The following is a 16741-nucleotide window of genomic DNA, read 5'->3' on the forward strand; positions in this document are numbered from 1 at the left end:
TGTAATCTCTTCAGATGTTTTCTTGGGTCCTTTCTCTCTCTCTTCTTCTTCTGGGACCCCTATAATGCGAATGTTGGTGTGTTTAATGTTGTCCCAGGGGTCCCTTAGGCTGTCTTCATTTCGTTTCATTTTTTTTTTTCTTTATTCTGTTCCTTGGCAGTGAACTCCACCATTCTGTCTTCCAGGTCACTTATCTGTTCTTCTGCCTCAGTTATTCTGGTATTGATTCCTTCTAGTGTATTTTTCATTTCAGTTATTGTATTGTTCATCTCTGTTTGTTTGTTCTTTAATTTTTCTAGGTCTTTGTTAAACATTTCTTTCATCTTCTGAGTCTTTGCCTCCATTCTTTTTCCGAGGTCCTGGATCATCTTTGCTATCATTATTCTGAATTCTTTTTCTGGATGGTTGCCTATCTCCACTTTATTTAATTGATTTTCTGGGGTTTTATTTTGTTCCTTCATCTGGTACATAGTGCTCTGCCTTTTCATTTTGTTTTTCTTTCTGTGAATGTGGTTTTTGTTCCACAGGCTGCAGGATTGTAGTTCTTCTTGCTTCTGCTGTCTGTGCTGTGGTCTGGTATTATTTCTTAATAATAAATTAAAATTTTACAGGTTAAAGTACCTGGGCCTGGTGTTTTCTTTGTGGAAGGTTTTTTTTTTTAACTAAAAATTCAATTTTTTAAAGGGAAAACTACAGACTAATATCCCTCATGAACATGGATGCAAAAATTCTTAACAAAATGTTAACAAATTGAATAGTTATCTAATTCTTGTTGAGTGAGTTGTGGTAGTTTGGTAGTCTTTTGAGGAATTTATTTCATCTAACTTATAGAATTTATTGGCATAAAGTTATTCATAATATACCCTTCTTATTCTTTTAATATTTTTACTATCTCTATTTATGTCATTTCTCTCATTCTGTTTTTTATGAATTTATTTATTTATTCATTTATTTATTTTTGGCTGCATTGGGTCTTCATTGCTACGTGCGATCTTTCTCTAGTTGCAGCAAGTGAGGGCTGCTCTTCGTTGCAGTGTGCAGGCTCCTCACTGCAGTGGCTTTCTTGTTGTGGAGCACGGGCTTTTAGGTGCATGGGCTTCAGTAGTTGCAGTGCACGGGCTCAGTAGTTGTGGCTCGCGTGCTCTAGACCACAGGCTCAGTAGTTGTGGCTCACGAGCTTAGTTGCTTCTTGGCATGTGGGATCTTCCTGGATCAGGGCTCGAACCTGTGGCCCCTGCATTGGCAGCCGGATTCTTAACCACTGCGCCACCAGGGAAGTCCCTCTCATTCTTAACGTTAGTATTTTGTATCTTCCTTTTTTTTTTTTCCCCTGATTAGTCTGGCTAGAGGTTTATCAATTCAATTGGTCTTCTCAAAGAACTAGCTTTTCTCTATTATTTTTGTATTTTCTCTTTTATTAATTCCCTCTCTGATCTTTATTATTTCCTTTATTCTGTTTACTTCAGGTTTCATTTGCTGTTTCCTTTGTGGTTCTTAAGGTGGAAGCTGAATTCATGGATTTTAGGCCTATCCTGTTTTGTAGGTGTTTAGTGGTATAGTGTTTAGTGTTATAAATTTTCCTCTAAGTATTGCTTTAGGTGCATGTCATAAATTTGACATGTTTTTTTTTTGTTTGTTTTCATTCAGTTAAAAATGGTTTGTAATTTCTTTTTTGATTTTTCTTTAAAGCCTGGATTTTTTATATCTCTATTATTTAGTCTCCAAAAATTTGGATATTTTCATGATGTCTTTTTGTTGCTGATTTCTAATTTAATTCTATTGTTATCAGAAAACATACTTTATATTATTGAATCTTCTTAAGTGTATTGAGACTTGTTTTATACCTCATACTATCATTTGTCTTGGTGTATGTTTTATGTTCACTTGAAAGGAATATATATTCTGTTCCTGTTGGGTAGAATGGCTATAAATGTCAATTAGGTCAAGTTGGTAGTAGATAGTATTGTACGTCATTAATGATTTTCTGTCTGTTTGTTCTGTCAATTATTGAGAGAATGCTGTTGAAATCTCTGACTATAATTGTGTCTTTGTTTCTTTTTGTAGTTCTGTTAGTTTTTGAAACTCTGTTATGATGCACATATATGTTTAGGATTATTATGTCTTCTTGATGAATTGACTTCTTGTCATTATGAAATTACCCTTTTTATCCCTGATTATATTCTTTGCTCCAGAATCTACTCTGATTGCTATTAATACAAGTGCTCCAGGTTTCTTTTGATTAGTGTTAGTGTATTTATATATTTTTTCCTGTCATTTACTTTTAACCTGTTTGTGTTCTTATATTTAAAATGGGGTTTTTGTAAGCAGCACCTATTGGGTCTTGCTTTTTTATCCATTCTGACAATCTTTGCCTTATAGTGAGGATGTTCAGGCCACATACATTTAATGTAATGATTAGTATGTTTAGGTTTGAGTTTAAATCTTTTATTGTGCTATTTTTTTTTCTATTTGTCTCATCTGTTCTGCTCCCTTTCTCCTGTTTTCTGCCTTCTTGTGGGTTGAGTGTCTTTTATGATTCCATTTAATTTTTTTTGTTGCCTTATCAGTGATAGTGCTTTTTTGTTTTTGTTATTTTAGCAGGTACTTTAGAGTTTGCAGTATGTATCTTTAATTTGTCACAGTTCATCTCAAGTAATATGATACCAGTTCTCACATAGTTTATGAATCAAACTACAGTGTACTTATGTTTCTCTCCTTCTGGCCTTTGTGCTATTGTTTTCATACATTTTGCTTATATATGTATTATAAACCCCAGAAGAAATTACAGATATCCCCCACATTTTGAAAGTTCACTTTACACCACTTTGCTTTTATGAAAGACCTACATTAGTACCTGTTTTCAGTAACTGAAAGAAATCGGAAGAGGGTTTTCGCTTTTACAAAAAAAGGTGGAAAGCAAAAATAGCGTTTAGCGTTTGTTTTGCAGTGAGCTGTTATAGAGGCAGCGCACATCCTGAGCAGCAAGAGTGGCACCACCAAGCTCCTTCCCTGGGAACTACACTCAGCATCTCAGCCTCAAGCCGCCATAGCTTTGAACTTTGTCTGTGAACATCTGTGTTTTATCTCAGTTTGTTTTGTGCATCCATTAGCAAGATGTATCCTAAGGTAATTGCTTCTTCACTTTATGCCATTTTGGCTTACAAAAGCTTTCATGGGAAATTTTGGACAGGAAGGGAAATCATGTATTACTTTTTCTTTAAGCCATTGATTATTTTTTAAAGTGATTTAAATAATAAATTTTATATATTTACCCACATGGTAACGATTTCAGGTACTCCTCTCTCTTTTGTGTAGATCCAGCTTTCTGCCTGATGTCATTTTTCTTCTGCCTGAAGGATTTCTTTGAACATTTCTTGTAGTACAGTTCTGCTAGTGATGAATTCTTTCAGTTTTGTATGTCCAAAAAAAGTCTTCATTTTGCCTTCGTTTTTAAAAGATGTTTTTCATTAATACAGAGTTCTAATTTGATAGTTTTTCTTTCAGAACTTTAAAGATACTGTTTCACTGTCTTCTGGCTTGCTTATATTCTGATGAGAAATCTGTCATTCTTATCTCTGTTTCTCTGTATATAATGTATCTTTTTCTGACTGCTTTTAAGATTTTCCCTCTATCACTGGTTTTAAGCAGTTTGAGTATGCTGTGCCTTGGCACAATATTATTTATGTTTCTTTTGCTTAGGGTTTGTTGATATTCTTGGGTCTGTGTGTTTGTTTACAGTTTTCATCCAATTTGGAAAGTTTTTGTGCATTATTTCTTCAAACATATTTTTCTTTCCCTCTCTCTCCTCTTCTGAACTTCAGTTATATGTATACTAGGTGCTTGAGATTGTTCCACAGCTCACTGATGATTTGTTCATTTTAAAATCTTTTTAGACTTTGTGTTTCATTTTGTATGGTTTCTGTTGCTCTGTCTTCAAGTTTACTAATTTTTTTTTGTAATGTCCAAACTGCTATTCATTTCATCTGTGGATTTTTTAATCAAGATATTATAGATTTCATCTGTAGAGGTTCAATTTGGATCTTTTAACTTTTTTTCATGTCTCTACTTAACATATTAAATCTTTCCTCTGGATTCTCAAGCATATGGAATATAGTCATAATAAGTGTTTTAGTATATTTGTCTATTAATGCTGTCATCTTTGTCATTTCTGGGTCACTTTTGATTGATTTTTCTCATATGGGTTGTATTTTCCTGCTAATTTGCATATCTAATAATTTTTTATCTGATGTCAGACATTGTAGATTTAACCTTATTGGGTACAGGATGTTTTCATATTCCTATACAAAGCTCCTCTGAATACTTACCCGATGACCTGTGAGTTATGAAGTTTTCCACCCTGGCTGGTGGGAACATGTGATTTTTTTTTTTTTTTTTTTTTAATGTGATATTTTTGATCCCATGTGAGCACTGGTAGCTTTAATATTTTGGGGCAGTTATTTCTCTGTCCTCAGGTAGTCTTCCTCATATGCATCCTGGGCAAATCTTTGGTGTCCTTGCTCTGTGCATTCTCTCCTCTCTGGTACTCTTTCCAGTGAACTCAACCTGCCTTGGCCTCCCCAGAGTTCCAGCTTTATCTCCTCAACTCAAGGAGACTGACGAACTTCACCTGGATTTACCCTGCCTGAGTTGCTACCTGGAAATTCTCTCCAGGCAACAGGTTGGGGGCAGTTGGCTGTTGGCAGTGGGCTCATCTTATTTGCTTTTTGTCTTTCAGAGATCTTTATCCTACATTGCCTGATATCCAGTGTCTTTAAAACCATTGCATCATATATTTTACACAGTATTTTAGTTGTTTTAGGTGGGAAGATTAAATCTGACCCTGGTTATTCTATTGTGGTACAAAGTGGAAGTCCCCTAGTTTACTATTACATAAACTTTTAAGAGTCTGAGCATTTTAAAAATTAATTGTACAGAACTCAACATAGCTTTATTCCTTAATAGATTATGTTCCTGGTTCTAATATAGCACATGTATAAATGTATTTTTTGTAGTGCAGTATTTTTAATGAAAATTTGAATACAGAGGTTAATAACTATTATTTTTGTTTTGTTAAAATCATTTAAAAGTTCTGACAAGCATAGGTAGTTTTTGGCAACTGAATTAAATTTTAAATGTATTTTATACATATAAGTTATATATATATTTATTTATTTACTAGGTCTTCATCCTCCTGGTCCACCTTTAGCAAGACCTATTCTGCCCCGAGAACGAGGTGCTCTGGATAGAATTGTTGAATATTTAGTTGGTGATGGTCCACAGAACAGGTAATGTTTACTAGGGTGGTAGATAAATGAAAATGAAGAAAAGTTTATTGCTTAGGGTATGTGTGTGTGCACATGTACTAGATGTTCTACAACTTTGTGGTTCTTGTTTCCTGATTTTAGAACGTAATGGAGTATTTTATAGCCCTGCAAAAGAGTACATATTCAATTATTTTTCAGTAGTAGCTTAAAGTATCTAGATAAAACATTTAAAACAGAAAAAATATTGTAACTCTGCTATGTTATAACTGCACTATAAGGTAATTTTTAGAGAAATTGAATCATTTCATTGATTCTTTTGAACTTGAAGAGCATGTAAATAGTGAAAAGTTGGTAGGTTGTTAGAAATGGAGTTTTATAAATGTGAGTACTGGACTTGATGGTGATAATTTTAATAACAGTGAGGACAATTTCATGTATTTGGCACTTACAGTTCCAAAATGCTTTTCCAGTTATTATCTTAATTGATCCTTGTAATAACTGTAGGATTATAGGTATGATGTGAGCAAAGCAATTGTCATAGTATAGACTTTTAAGTAATTCTTAGGATATTCTTAGAGTAAATATTTGACAAGGTTATTGTAATATTATCATTTTAATAAAGGGACTAGAATTTAATGTTAATGTAAAAATTTATATGTTATCCAAAACAGATAGAATGTTGTTTGATAGGGCCAAGTATTTGTTAAGTACATATGCAGAGAACAGAAAGATTACATAAGTAGAAAATGCAGAAGATGTTTAAGTGTAACTGGGATAGATACAGGAATCATGATGTACAGAAATTAACCTTTGGACTGGACTAAACAAAATTAAATTCATTTCTTTACTACAAGACATCTCAGAGGTTTTAATAATACTCACTGTGAATCTCTAAGAGGTTTCATCTTTTCCAGTCTTATCTGACCACAGATTTGGGGTCTGTCATCCCCAGGAATATATGTTAGAAAACATTAAAATTTAAGTGTTCTGTTATCAAATATGTTTCTGCTTACTTAGTAAGAATATTTTCATTTGAGTGTTTCTTAGTTTATTTTTAATTTGATGTATAAATTATATTTTAAAATAGTTGAAATTTTGACTGTTAGCATGTTTAAAGAGTATTGTTTATTGTTTTATAAGTAATATCTAATCTACTATGACACATTTAGCTATATTAAATGCTATGTACTGTGTACTTTAGTTGTGATGGCTAAAGTAGCCTCTCCCATGGGTTTTATCTGCATTTGTAACTGGTCTATTCATTTTTCCTTTTGGTGTAGGTATGCCCTTATATGTCAGCAGTGTTTTTCTCACAATGGCATGGCTTTGAAAGAAGAATTTGAATACATTGGTAAGAATTATTTGGCAGTTAGATTTAAATGTTTTAAATATTTCATTCTATGCCAATTCCCATGTAATGCCATTTTATTTTAGGTACTACTCTTTATATGTTGTTCAGGCATATTGTAGAACACAGAGCAAAGCAAGAAAGACAACTCAGGTTTTTTTCTTTGTACAGTATACAGTTGTTCTTTTTTTTTTTTTTTTTTTTTTTGCCGTGCGGTACAGCATGTGAGATCTTAGTTCCCCGACCAGGGATTGAACCCACTTCCCCTGCATTGGAAGCACGGAGTCTTAACCACTGGACCGCCAGGGAAGTCCCTAGGCCAGTTGTTCTTAAACTTCACTGTGCATCAGAATCACATGAAGAGCTTTTAAAAATTGTGATGCCCAGGTCCCACCTACAAATAATCTGCTTTAATTGGTCTGGGGTGGGGTCCAGGAATCAGCATTTTTTTTAAAGCTCCTCAGAATATTTTTATGTGCAGCTACTAGTACTTAAAAATATTGAACTAGATTAATTATGCTTCTCAAATATGACATACTACATTTTTTGGGTCAAGTGAGCAAAGTTCTGGATTTTAAGATACCTAATGATTCCGGTGACTAGAAATGTAATATCTGTAATACATTTAGATCATTATTAATATTGTTTTGCTATTAGTTAACCTGCTATGTAACTTATTATCTTTTCTGCTTTAAATTGATATTATAATTTTAATAATAATTAGAAAGTATGCTTTAAAATAAACTTTGGTTAGAACACCTGCCATAATATTATTAAAACCACGAGTAATTTCACAAGGGCTAAGTAACTTTTGAAGGGTTCTTTGACTGTTTGTAAAAGTAATCTTGAGAGTTACTTGATTAGTCCTTAAAATTTCTTTGGTTTTATGGTTTTTGTTTTGTTTTTTTAAATTCTCTGCAGCTTTTCGTTGTGCCTACTGTTTTTTCTTGAATCCTGCAAGAAAAACCAGACCCCAGGCTCCAAGACTTCCAGAGTTTAGTTTTGAGAAGGGGCAGACTTTGGAAGGCTCAAGTACAGTTGGTTCCTTGCCCTCAGGAAGTGTGATTTCATCAGAGAACCAGATCAGTGAAGGTATGAATATGTTAATTAAAAAGTTTTGTCTCTTAATAATATTTTAGACAAGAATGGATCAGATTTTGCAGCATGCGTAGATCAGCTGTTGTTCTGATACTGTGGCCTCCCGTGCAACTGGTATGATGTGTTTCAGTTTTAAAATACAGGTTATATTGTGTTAAGCAGCATCTAGAAATAGCTAGGTAAATATTATTTATGGAGTTACCTCTTTTAATAACTGTTGGGAGATTTAACTAGTAATGTTTCCATGGAATTATTTTTCAATTTATTTAAATGAAGCAGATTATGAGAATTATGAAACTACTACTCATAAGGGTAAATTTCTTATAAGCTTTGTAATTAACATTGATAAAAATAGGTTTGTGCCTACCATTTCAATGAATAGAAGTTACTCGAAAGCCGGAAACTTTGGAGTTGGAAAGTCAGCCTTACATTCTTTGGAAGACTATGTTGATAGGACTGGTGTTCCTTTGAAACAAACAATTTATTGAGGTCCACAAGATTTAACACTGCTGATGAATGCCTTTGTTGTAAAACAACCTTATTTTAGAGAAACTGAAGTTATCAGGATTCATTGAGTTTTAGAACTTATCTTTTAATTCTGTTTTAGGAATTCTTGAGGAAGTTTCATGAAAAAATGAAAAAGATGAGATGGAAGATCTGACTATTAATTGCCAGCTATTTCTTGTTATTAATATTGGGTGAGGAGCTGCTTGTTAAGCAGCTCTGAATTATGAAGATTGCTAAAATTATGACAAAGGCCCTGATATTTTGGTGCTTTACCTGGTACAGAAAAAAAAATCCATATGGGAAGTTCAGTTCACATAGTTTAAGTAGTAGTCAGTATGCATCTTTTTAACTTCTTGAAATTATCAGTTACATATATTTGATTTCTTTATAAAATCACTGAGTAGTAGAAAAAGTGCTTAAACTGAGAATAATATATGAGGCAATGAATTTTCACATATCTAAAGTTTAGTATGAAACTGTGAGTATCTTTTTTTTTTTTAACTTCGAAAAATGAACCTAAAATATGTGTGTTGACTTGGGCTTGGCTTTTGGCTTACTAACAAATATCAAAAGGAATTTGAATACAGATAGCCATGACAAGAGGCCTGTGTACTTCCAACACTGAAATCAGTGCATTCGTCTTCTCCAAGTCTGCAACATCGACTCCAAACACAATATCAGATTTTTTCTTTTGCTTATTAAGTCATGCTCTGAGCTGCATGCTGTCACATGCAAATCATCTGCTTTGCCATTGCAAGCCTCTTGGAACTGAAAATTAAAGAATTCCATAGTGAAGATGCCTAGAGGAAAAATTGGAGTCCTTTCCATGAGTAACCTTGCTTATGAAAGCTAAAGTGAATATTTGAAAGCCGATAGTTGGGACAAAAGAAAAGAAAAAACAGCCAACAAAATAGATATCTTGATAATGAGTCCCATGCTTTATATCTTCTGCTAAGGTCAAGATGCACAGTTAGCAAAACAACACCCAGCTATACCTTCCCTTCTCATCTAATCTAGGAGGAGCAATACCCCAGATGTCTCATTTTTTGTCAGAAATCTCCGGAATGAAGTCTAACTGGCTCAAAGTCAACCCTAATAAGGTAACGTTAATAGGTGAAGACATTGAGGCAGGGTCTGATAGTTCCACAGTGCTAGAAACTGAAGCGATTCCATTTGGTTAAGATAGTCTGTAGAGTAGTAATTTCTTCATTCTTCTGTTTGGATTCATCAAAATGGCTATTATGAGCACCTTTTTACTTCTTTGGCTTTCCAGAAGACTGAAAATTTTTTCGAAGACTCCTGTCTCAACACTGTTGATATACAGTTATCAATTCCAAGCTGGATTCTATTAGTAAATGACAGGAAGTATTTTGATGAACAGATGAAGCTGCATTTATTTGAATGCTGGTAGCATACCTTTATGATTAAATTGAACTATGAAGTAAGGAACATATCATCTGAATCAGCTACTCTCTCTGCTGACAGCCAATGTGATTAAGGGCTTAGATTGCTGATTTCTACACTTTTGACATAGAAACTTGAGGTCTGAGAGAAAAACTTTCCGTTTTAATATTTATATTTTTTTAAAGTATTGAAGTAGCTCCTTGAAATTGCATTACTGAATTTACAGATGGAACCAAAAGGTAACTTTCTTCCATCTGAATTTTTTTTCAAAAAATATTCCACAACCATTTATATAAATCTAGAGTTAATAGAAGAAACGTTTTTTTGTTTTTTTTTTTTTCTATTTATGATGCAAGACTTTGAAATTAAGTTTTGTCTTGATCCTGCTACTGGAAGATTTTGCGTTTAGGATGAGGCACAAGGCTTTTGAAATTTTTGGACCACTCTTTAGAACAACATATGAAACCTTGGAAAGTTTTCATCAAAGAAGGAGACCTAGAAGAAATTCCTCCCATTAATTGCTCATTTGAATTCCTAGTATTTTTTATAGAACTGTGTATACAGATGCTTTGGTAATAGACTATTAAAGAAAGCAAGATATTAGGATTGTCATTTTATCTAAAAGCATACTAGATATAGTATGCCAAACTAATGAACTGGTTTTTGGTTCCTCGGTTTCTTTTACTGTGAAATGAATAGTACAGTAATATTTGAGTCTCTGCTAAGCCATGTTAAAGTGGGTTTATCAGTTTTGTTTTTTTTAAAAATGTATTTTCCAAAATAACTGATACATAGCATTCTTTTTGTTAGATATGGTAATAATTAGAGTACAAGGTTTCTACACTGTTAGTATTTTAGTAAAGTGATTTGGAGTTAGCATGTTTGAAAAATGTTAATATCATTTTCATTGTTCAGTTATATTTGGCTAGAGTTTATGTAATTATTTTAGTAGAATATAGCTTTTATTCAACTGGAAATAACTTGCTAATAATAAAACTCATGGCATCTAATCAGTACTATCAAAAATAGTGATTAAAATTTATATAAGGTGAAATTTATCTGATAACCTGATTTCTGCTCTTCCTTTCTTTTAAGCAATATACTGTAACCATTAGGTTATGTTGAACTAGGGAAAATTCTATTTTTAGTATTGCTTATTATGATGCTCTAGGAAATTGAACTATTTGATAATATAAATTTTATTGAATTCTGTGTATTTATCAGATCAAAAAAACTTATACCTTTATTTATATTTAGCTATGTATAGCTTACTCAAGATGTAAACTTGCCTGTAGTATGGTTTTGCATGTTTGTTTTAGACATATAGATCTTTTAGCCTTTTGATTCCCTTTTCTAAAACACCTTCACCTAATAGTTTTACATTATTACTTAATAATGACATTCTAAAGTCTCATCTAATGAATTTGTTCACCAATGGTAAATAATTACACAACATTCTGTGTGTTTAAGATAAGCTGTTTTCTCATAGGTGGTTATCATTTATTTGAATTTTGTTCGTTGAACCATTGAGTTGAGTTTTGGGATGAAATTCATGTCTTTGGTCCTTAAATATAAGTTGGCCATTTTTCTTAAGGCAGAAAAATCTTGCAAAAACTGTTTGTTTAAAATCTGTGAGTTCAAAGACAAATTGTCCATTTTAATTTAACATATTTCCTTTAGGTAAGTTTTATAGTCTATGCATATAGTAGGTACTGATGTGTTAGCAAGGCAAAAAAAAATTTTTAAGTTATTATAAAAAGGAATAAGAAGTAAGAATCTAAATCACTAAAATATGAGGGGTTTTGGAAGGCATAATCTAAATACAATCATGTATTTTGCTGTGGAAGTTATGTGTTTCTTTTGGAGATATATGAAATTGTTTTGCTATACTATTCTTTAATTTTCTTAGAAAGTTATTCTTTTAAGAGCTAGAATAAAAACCTAAAGGTAAGGTGATCTTCTTAGATGTTTTTGCATGTGTGTGGTTTACAGGTGAGGCAGTGGTATTCACTGTACAGTTACACTCAGTTTTACAAGTTTGAGCTCTGTCTAGCTGAACTGAAGCTTTGCCCAGACAAGTGGAAGCCAGTTGTTACAATTTTGTGGAAAAAGCTTCTCTCTCAAGGATATTGGGGTGGGAGTTGGGCAGGGGTAGGAGTCAGGTAAGGAACAAATCCCTTGGGTAATTTTTGTTTTATCACATTGTGATCTGTTGTTTTCTTGGCATTACAGATGTCAAAGGTGATTTTTAAAATTTTCTTACAGATTGAATTAGGTCACTCATGTAACTTGCATCAATTTTAGTCTTAAACTGGTGCTGCACAGGGAGAGTAGGCCTGTTTTATTAGTGTGAACATGAAAGCTGGTTTCTCTTTTGGTATTTTATGCCCAAATATTGACATCTACTGTAATATATTTTATACCACCAAGCTATTTTAAACTTCACAGAAAAAATTCACTGTTTTTATTAGAATAGGCAAATGATAGCCCCCCACAGAAATAAAGTAAGTACTTTTGGAATATATTTAATAAACTTGTTATAAAGCTCTGTGGTTTAGTTATTAAACTGATATGTAATTAATTCTCTGTTAATCTTGCACACCTAGTTTACTTCAAGCTTATTGGGATGACCTCTCACAAAATGGCATTGGTATCCATACACTGAATATCTGTGTCGTTTAGACTAGCTGATATCTGCATTATAGATATTATGACACATACCAAATTTTTGTAGTGTTAACTGCTATTAAAATTACTTTTCTAAAAATTAACCTGGGGGAAGAAAAGTAGTCCTTACTAGGCTTTTTGATTGTTCTCCAGCCCTACTCCTCACTTCACCAGTTTTTAGTCTTCTATATATTTTCTGAAATACAGTGCAGTATTGATGAGCAAGTTTTGTATATAATGCTATTTTCTAATTATGACAGCATATGGTATTTCTTAGAATTCACCTCTATAGACATTAAAAAATTAAGTATTATAGTTCTTCTCTTTGTATTAACTGCTTCTTTAAGATCCCAGAATTTTTAAATTAAATCGGATTTGACTGGGGATGTATCTGATTCTGAAAATAGTTACATCACAGAGCTTTAATACGATAAATCATGAACTTTGATACCTCTCCTGTTTTAAGTTTAGTACTGAGGCAATCTGTCAAACAGAATATGACAAACTATGTGGACCTATGTTCACTTAAGCACGTTTATTGATGAGTTGAGTCCTGAATTTTGAGCTTTTTGTTTTTTCATTTCATGTGACTTTATTGGAGGGCTTACTAAATTATAACCACTTGTAAAGTTCTTGGCAAGTAAGTATTGCTCTATGGCCAGAGAGTTGTGGAAAACCATGACTCTTAAAATTCTACTCTGGATAAATATGTGAAGGTAGAATTACAAATGGTTAGTGACTCCTGAAATTTTCCACTGAAGAGCTTGCTTGCCCTTATAGCAGAAATGATCTGTACATGTCCATAGAGTTTCATTTCACTTTCTGCTTTTTCTGTGAGCACTGGAACATTCAAGTAACACAACTCAAATGACCTACTGCTTTTCTGCTTTGGATTTTTGTAAGATTCCAAGTGGTGCAGCAGTGCCATTTGAAGTTCCTTTTAAGATAAAAATAACATTTTTGTGACATGAACATTCCTCACTACTTTTTGTGAGCATGTGAAATTTTCATACAGTAAAACCTCATTAACTTGGATGTCCCTAACTATGCAATTTTGGCCTTTTGTTCTATATATAAAAAGAGAGAAAGAGATTGTAATTAATTTTGTAAACTAGGGTCTAAGATATCTGCTTTAAATATAATTTTAAAAATATTTTTTGACTCTTGACATAGAGTGTGTGATTTATAGATAATTTGTATTTATTAAAACTGATATGATAAAACCATGAATTTGTTAAGACCTCCAGGTCAATATGTGTGCGTATAGCACATAATTTCTTTGCAAAACTATTAATTCTATTTAGCAAAATTCTGGCCTGTACTATATAAGGAACAAAACTAGAACTTTTTACTAGTGTAGACTGACCTTTCCTCCAGATTTTTTGAATTAGTAACATTTGTAGTTTATTGCAAGGGATCTTTTGTGATGGTATGAAAATCGGCTTATTTGCTTAGCCGATGTAGTTTAACCATATTTCTCCTAACAATAATATTAGTTGCTGTTTATTACAAAAACAAAACAAAGAAACACCTCAAAGTTAGGTTTTTATCTTTGATTTGGAAATTGGGTGGCTCAAAGCTTTCTGCTCCTGTCATTCCCTTTCCTATCCCTTTCTATAAACTTTAAAGAATTAAAGTTGTTATTATTAAATTATTATTAAGAGATTTGAATTTAATGAAACTCAAAAGAGAGTTTGAAGGGAATAAGTTTTCAGGTAGGAACCAAGACCCTTACTTGGCCTCCGCTATGGAGACAGGGGCAAAAGACCCTTCCCTTTCTCTCCCTAGCATTCAAGGTATGTAGCATATTCTGACCCAGAGGTTTAAATCCTGAGGACTTGTCTTGCAGAGGGATGAGGGAAGATTTGTCATGCCTTTGGAAAAGGTGGATCCAGACCTCCCCAGTCATGGACAATAGAGATGTAAATCAGTGTGGGAAATCACGCCACATACACACACACAAAGGTACACATTTACACATTGGTCACAGTGTTGCCTGGACGCAAGGGAGACCAGTTCCTTCAGGAAACATAATCTGGGAGTTAATACATTTGCTTTTTTTGCTGGGCTGTTGTCTTATAGCGCATAATTCTGTTGGGACTTTGATATATTTGGACATTCAACTTTCATACCCATCTTGAAGTTCTTAAATATTATGAAAGTTCATATATTTCATGAACTATGGGTCTTCAGGTAAAAGTATGTTTGTGGGTTTGTTTCCCCCCAATTTGTTTTTTCCTTCATTCATACCAATTCATATATGGTATGCTGTAGGGAGTTAAGTACATATTTTTTAAGATTTTTGAGGTTAATGTTAGACCATTCTACTGTTTCTTAGTCCATGTTTGCATGTGCTTATCTTATTTAGTAGTTTTAACATTTGGGTATACCTAAAGTCTTGACTCTTTATCTTTTCAGAATCTTTAGAAGAACAAGATGTTCTAGATAACAGTACAGAGCAGACAGATGACAAAATACCGGATACAGAGCAGACAGACCCAGTGATTGAACAAGCATCTGGCACAGAGAAACCAGAGGAGAAGCAAGAAGAGACCGAGAATGAGGAAACCTCAATGAATAAAGTCAAATCAACAGTTCCCAGAGCTGATGCTATTCCTAATCCTGAACTAAGTGGAGAATCTTCGACAATGTAGTAAATGCTTCCACGTGCCTTCAACTGGATATTTGTAGTCTTGTTGATGTCAGTTATTGCTTTCTTAGGTGGTACTTTTTTTTCCCCCTCTAAAGACATGCTTGATGTCATCTGAATTTCTGATTGCCTAGCTATTTCAATATGTCAAAGTTATGTCTACTGCTATTAAAATTAAAAGCAAGTGATATCAGTAAAGTAAAATCCTTTTTAATGTATAAAACCCACACTGTTTAGACAGCTTTTAGGTATTTTTTTCCATTCTAAATATAAACAAATATAGCAGTTTTGTTTTTTATTTGTGACCTGTAAATACTATCCATTTTGACATAGGAAGAACTTTGGTTAGGAATAAGTTCTAATGGCGTTTGTTTTAAGGAATGAAACTCAATTAAGATTTTTAATACTACATCATTAAAATGGATAGAATTTTAACTCTTGAGATATTTTCCAAGGGGTAAAATGTCTATTTAGGCATTTATATTAAGAGGTATGAAAGTTACTACAGTAACAATATAGGCATTGGTATGAATTCTCAGTAAGAATGCAGTCGAACAGTCAAGTGCAGTGTTAATTTTGATGTCTCTTTTTTTGCACCTGGGCCAGAGGTACCTGATGTATATAATTAGCTTATGTTTACATATTAACATATAGGAACTATCTCTGCACTTGACTGTACTTGAATTTTGAGCATTATTTATATTTGTAAAATGATGATATTATAAGTGAATTTTGTGCTCTATTATGTATTTTGTTAAGGAAAATAAAGATGATCTGGCAGCAATTTCTTTCTGTTAAATACCTAGACTTCTTCAGACAGTATCTTGGTGGCTGACATGGCTACCTGAAAAGTCTTAGGAGGAAAAGCTCACAATTCAATAAATCAATAGATTCTGCTAAGAGCAAATTATGATCTTTTTATTCAGACTTGTTGCCTTTCAAATTCAGAGAAATAGTGACATTTAGAGGTTCTAATCAGAGGTTAGATTTTTCTGATTCATGAAATCCTTAGGCCATTTGTAGTTTTTAATTTTGAGAGACATAGTTTTGTGAGAATAGGCAGTTAATTACTAGTAGTTCATTGGATTTAATATGTGTATTAAGGATTAACTGGGAAATTTTTTTGACCCAGAATAGTAATTCTTGTACTTTAAGTACAGTGTTGTTATCTTTTCTCTCTTCCTTTTATCTCTCTTCTCTATTATTAAAAAAAATTGAAATCAAGTTATGCCAAAGGGAGGAATATATAGGAATGGTGTATATGGCAAGTATTTCTAAGTTGTACACAGTTTATTAAAAATTTAATAAAATACCATTTGTTACCATTTAAAAATTCATCTTTATGATTTAATATCTTATATCTGACAGGTATTTTTAAGGAATCTAAATCTGTTGATAGTCTGAGGCATCATGGTATAGTGACCAGAGTTTTCAAGATTACAGGACTGGGCTTATATTCCAGCTCTTCAGTCTTGGGCAAATCAGCTGATCTCTCTTTTCATCTGTAAAATTGGAAGAATAATACCTACTTTTTCAGGTATGGGGACAATTAAAAATAATTTATGTAGTGTGCCTAGCTCACTGCCTGATAATTAATAGATATTAAGTAAATGGTAGCATTTTATACTATTGATATCCTTGTGAAATATGGAAGGGCTATAAATTCTTCCTCTTGCAGATAAGGAAATGAAAAAACAATATGCACATATAATTCAGCTGTTCAAAATCAAGCCAAAGTTTTCTGCATCAGCTTTTCTTTATCATATACATGTATATAAATGCATAGGTTAAGAAAATAGGAAC

General features: G+C 32.9%; 1 protein-coding gene across 4 annotated transcripts in view; it reads left to right on the plus strand.

The window, feature by feature from the left end:
- LNPK (lunapark, ER junction formation factor) overlaps positions 1 to 16271 on the plus strand; it is an 82956-nt gene extending 66685 nt beyond the window's left edge. For 2 of the 4 annotated variants that reach the window (XM_082397755.1, XM_082397758.1), the window contains 4 exons: positions 5180 to 5285; positions 6545 to 6615; positions 7534 to 7704; positions 14707 to 16271. In XM_082397755.1, the coding sequence (XP_082253881.1) occupies positions 5180 to 5285; positions 6545 to 6615; positions 7534 to 7704; positions 14707 to 14942 (584 nt within the window). In that variant the 3' untranslated portion in view covers positions 14943 to 16271. Of the gene's footprint in view, positions 1 to 5179; positions 5286 to 6544; positions 6616 to 7533; positions 7705 to 8317; positions 9129 to 9234; positions 9318 to 14706 lie in introns of those variants that run through there. The other 2 variants (XM_082397756.1, XM_082397757.1) reach the window with 2 other exon arrangements.
- The last annotated feature ends 470 nt before the right edge of the window (positions 16272 to 16741 follow it).

This window comes from Balaenoptera borealis, assembly GCF_965194805.1.
Source record: "Balaenoptera borealis genome assembly, chromosome: 6".
NCBI lineage: Eukaryota > Metazoa > Chordata > Mammalia > Artiodactyla > Balaenopteridae > Balaenoptera > Balaenoptera borealis.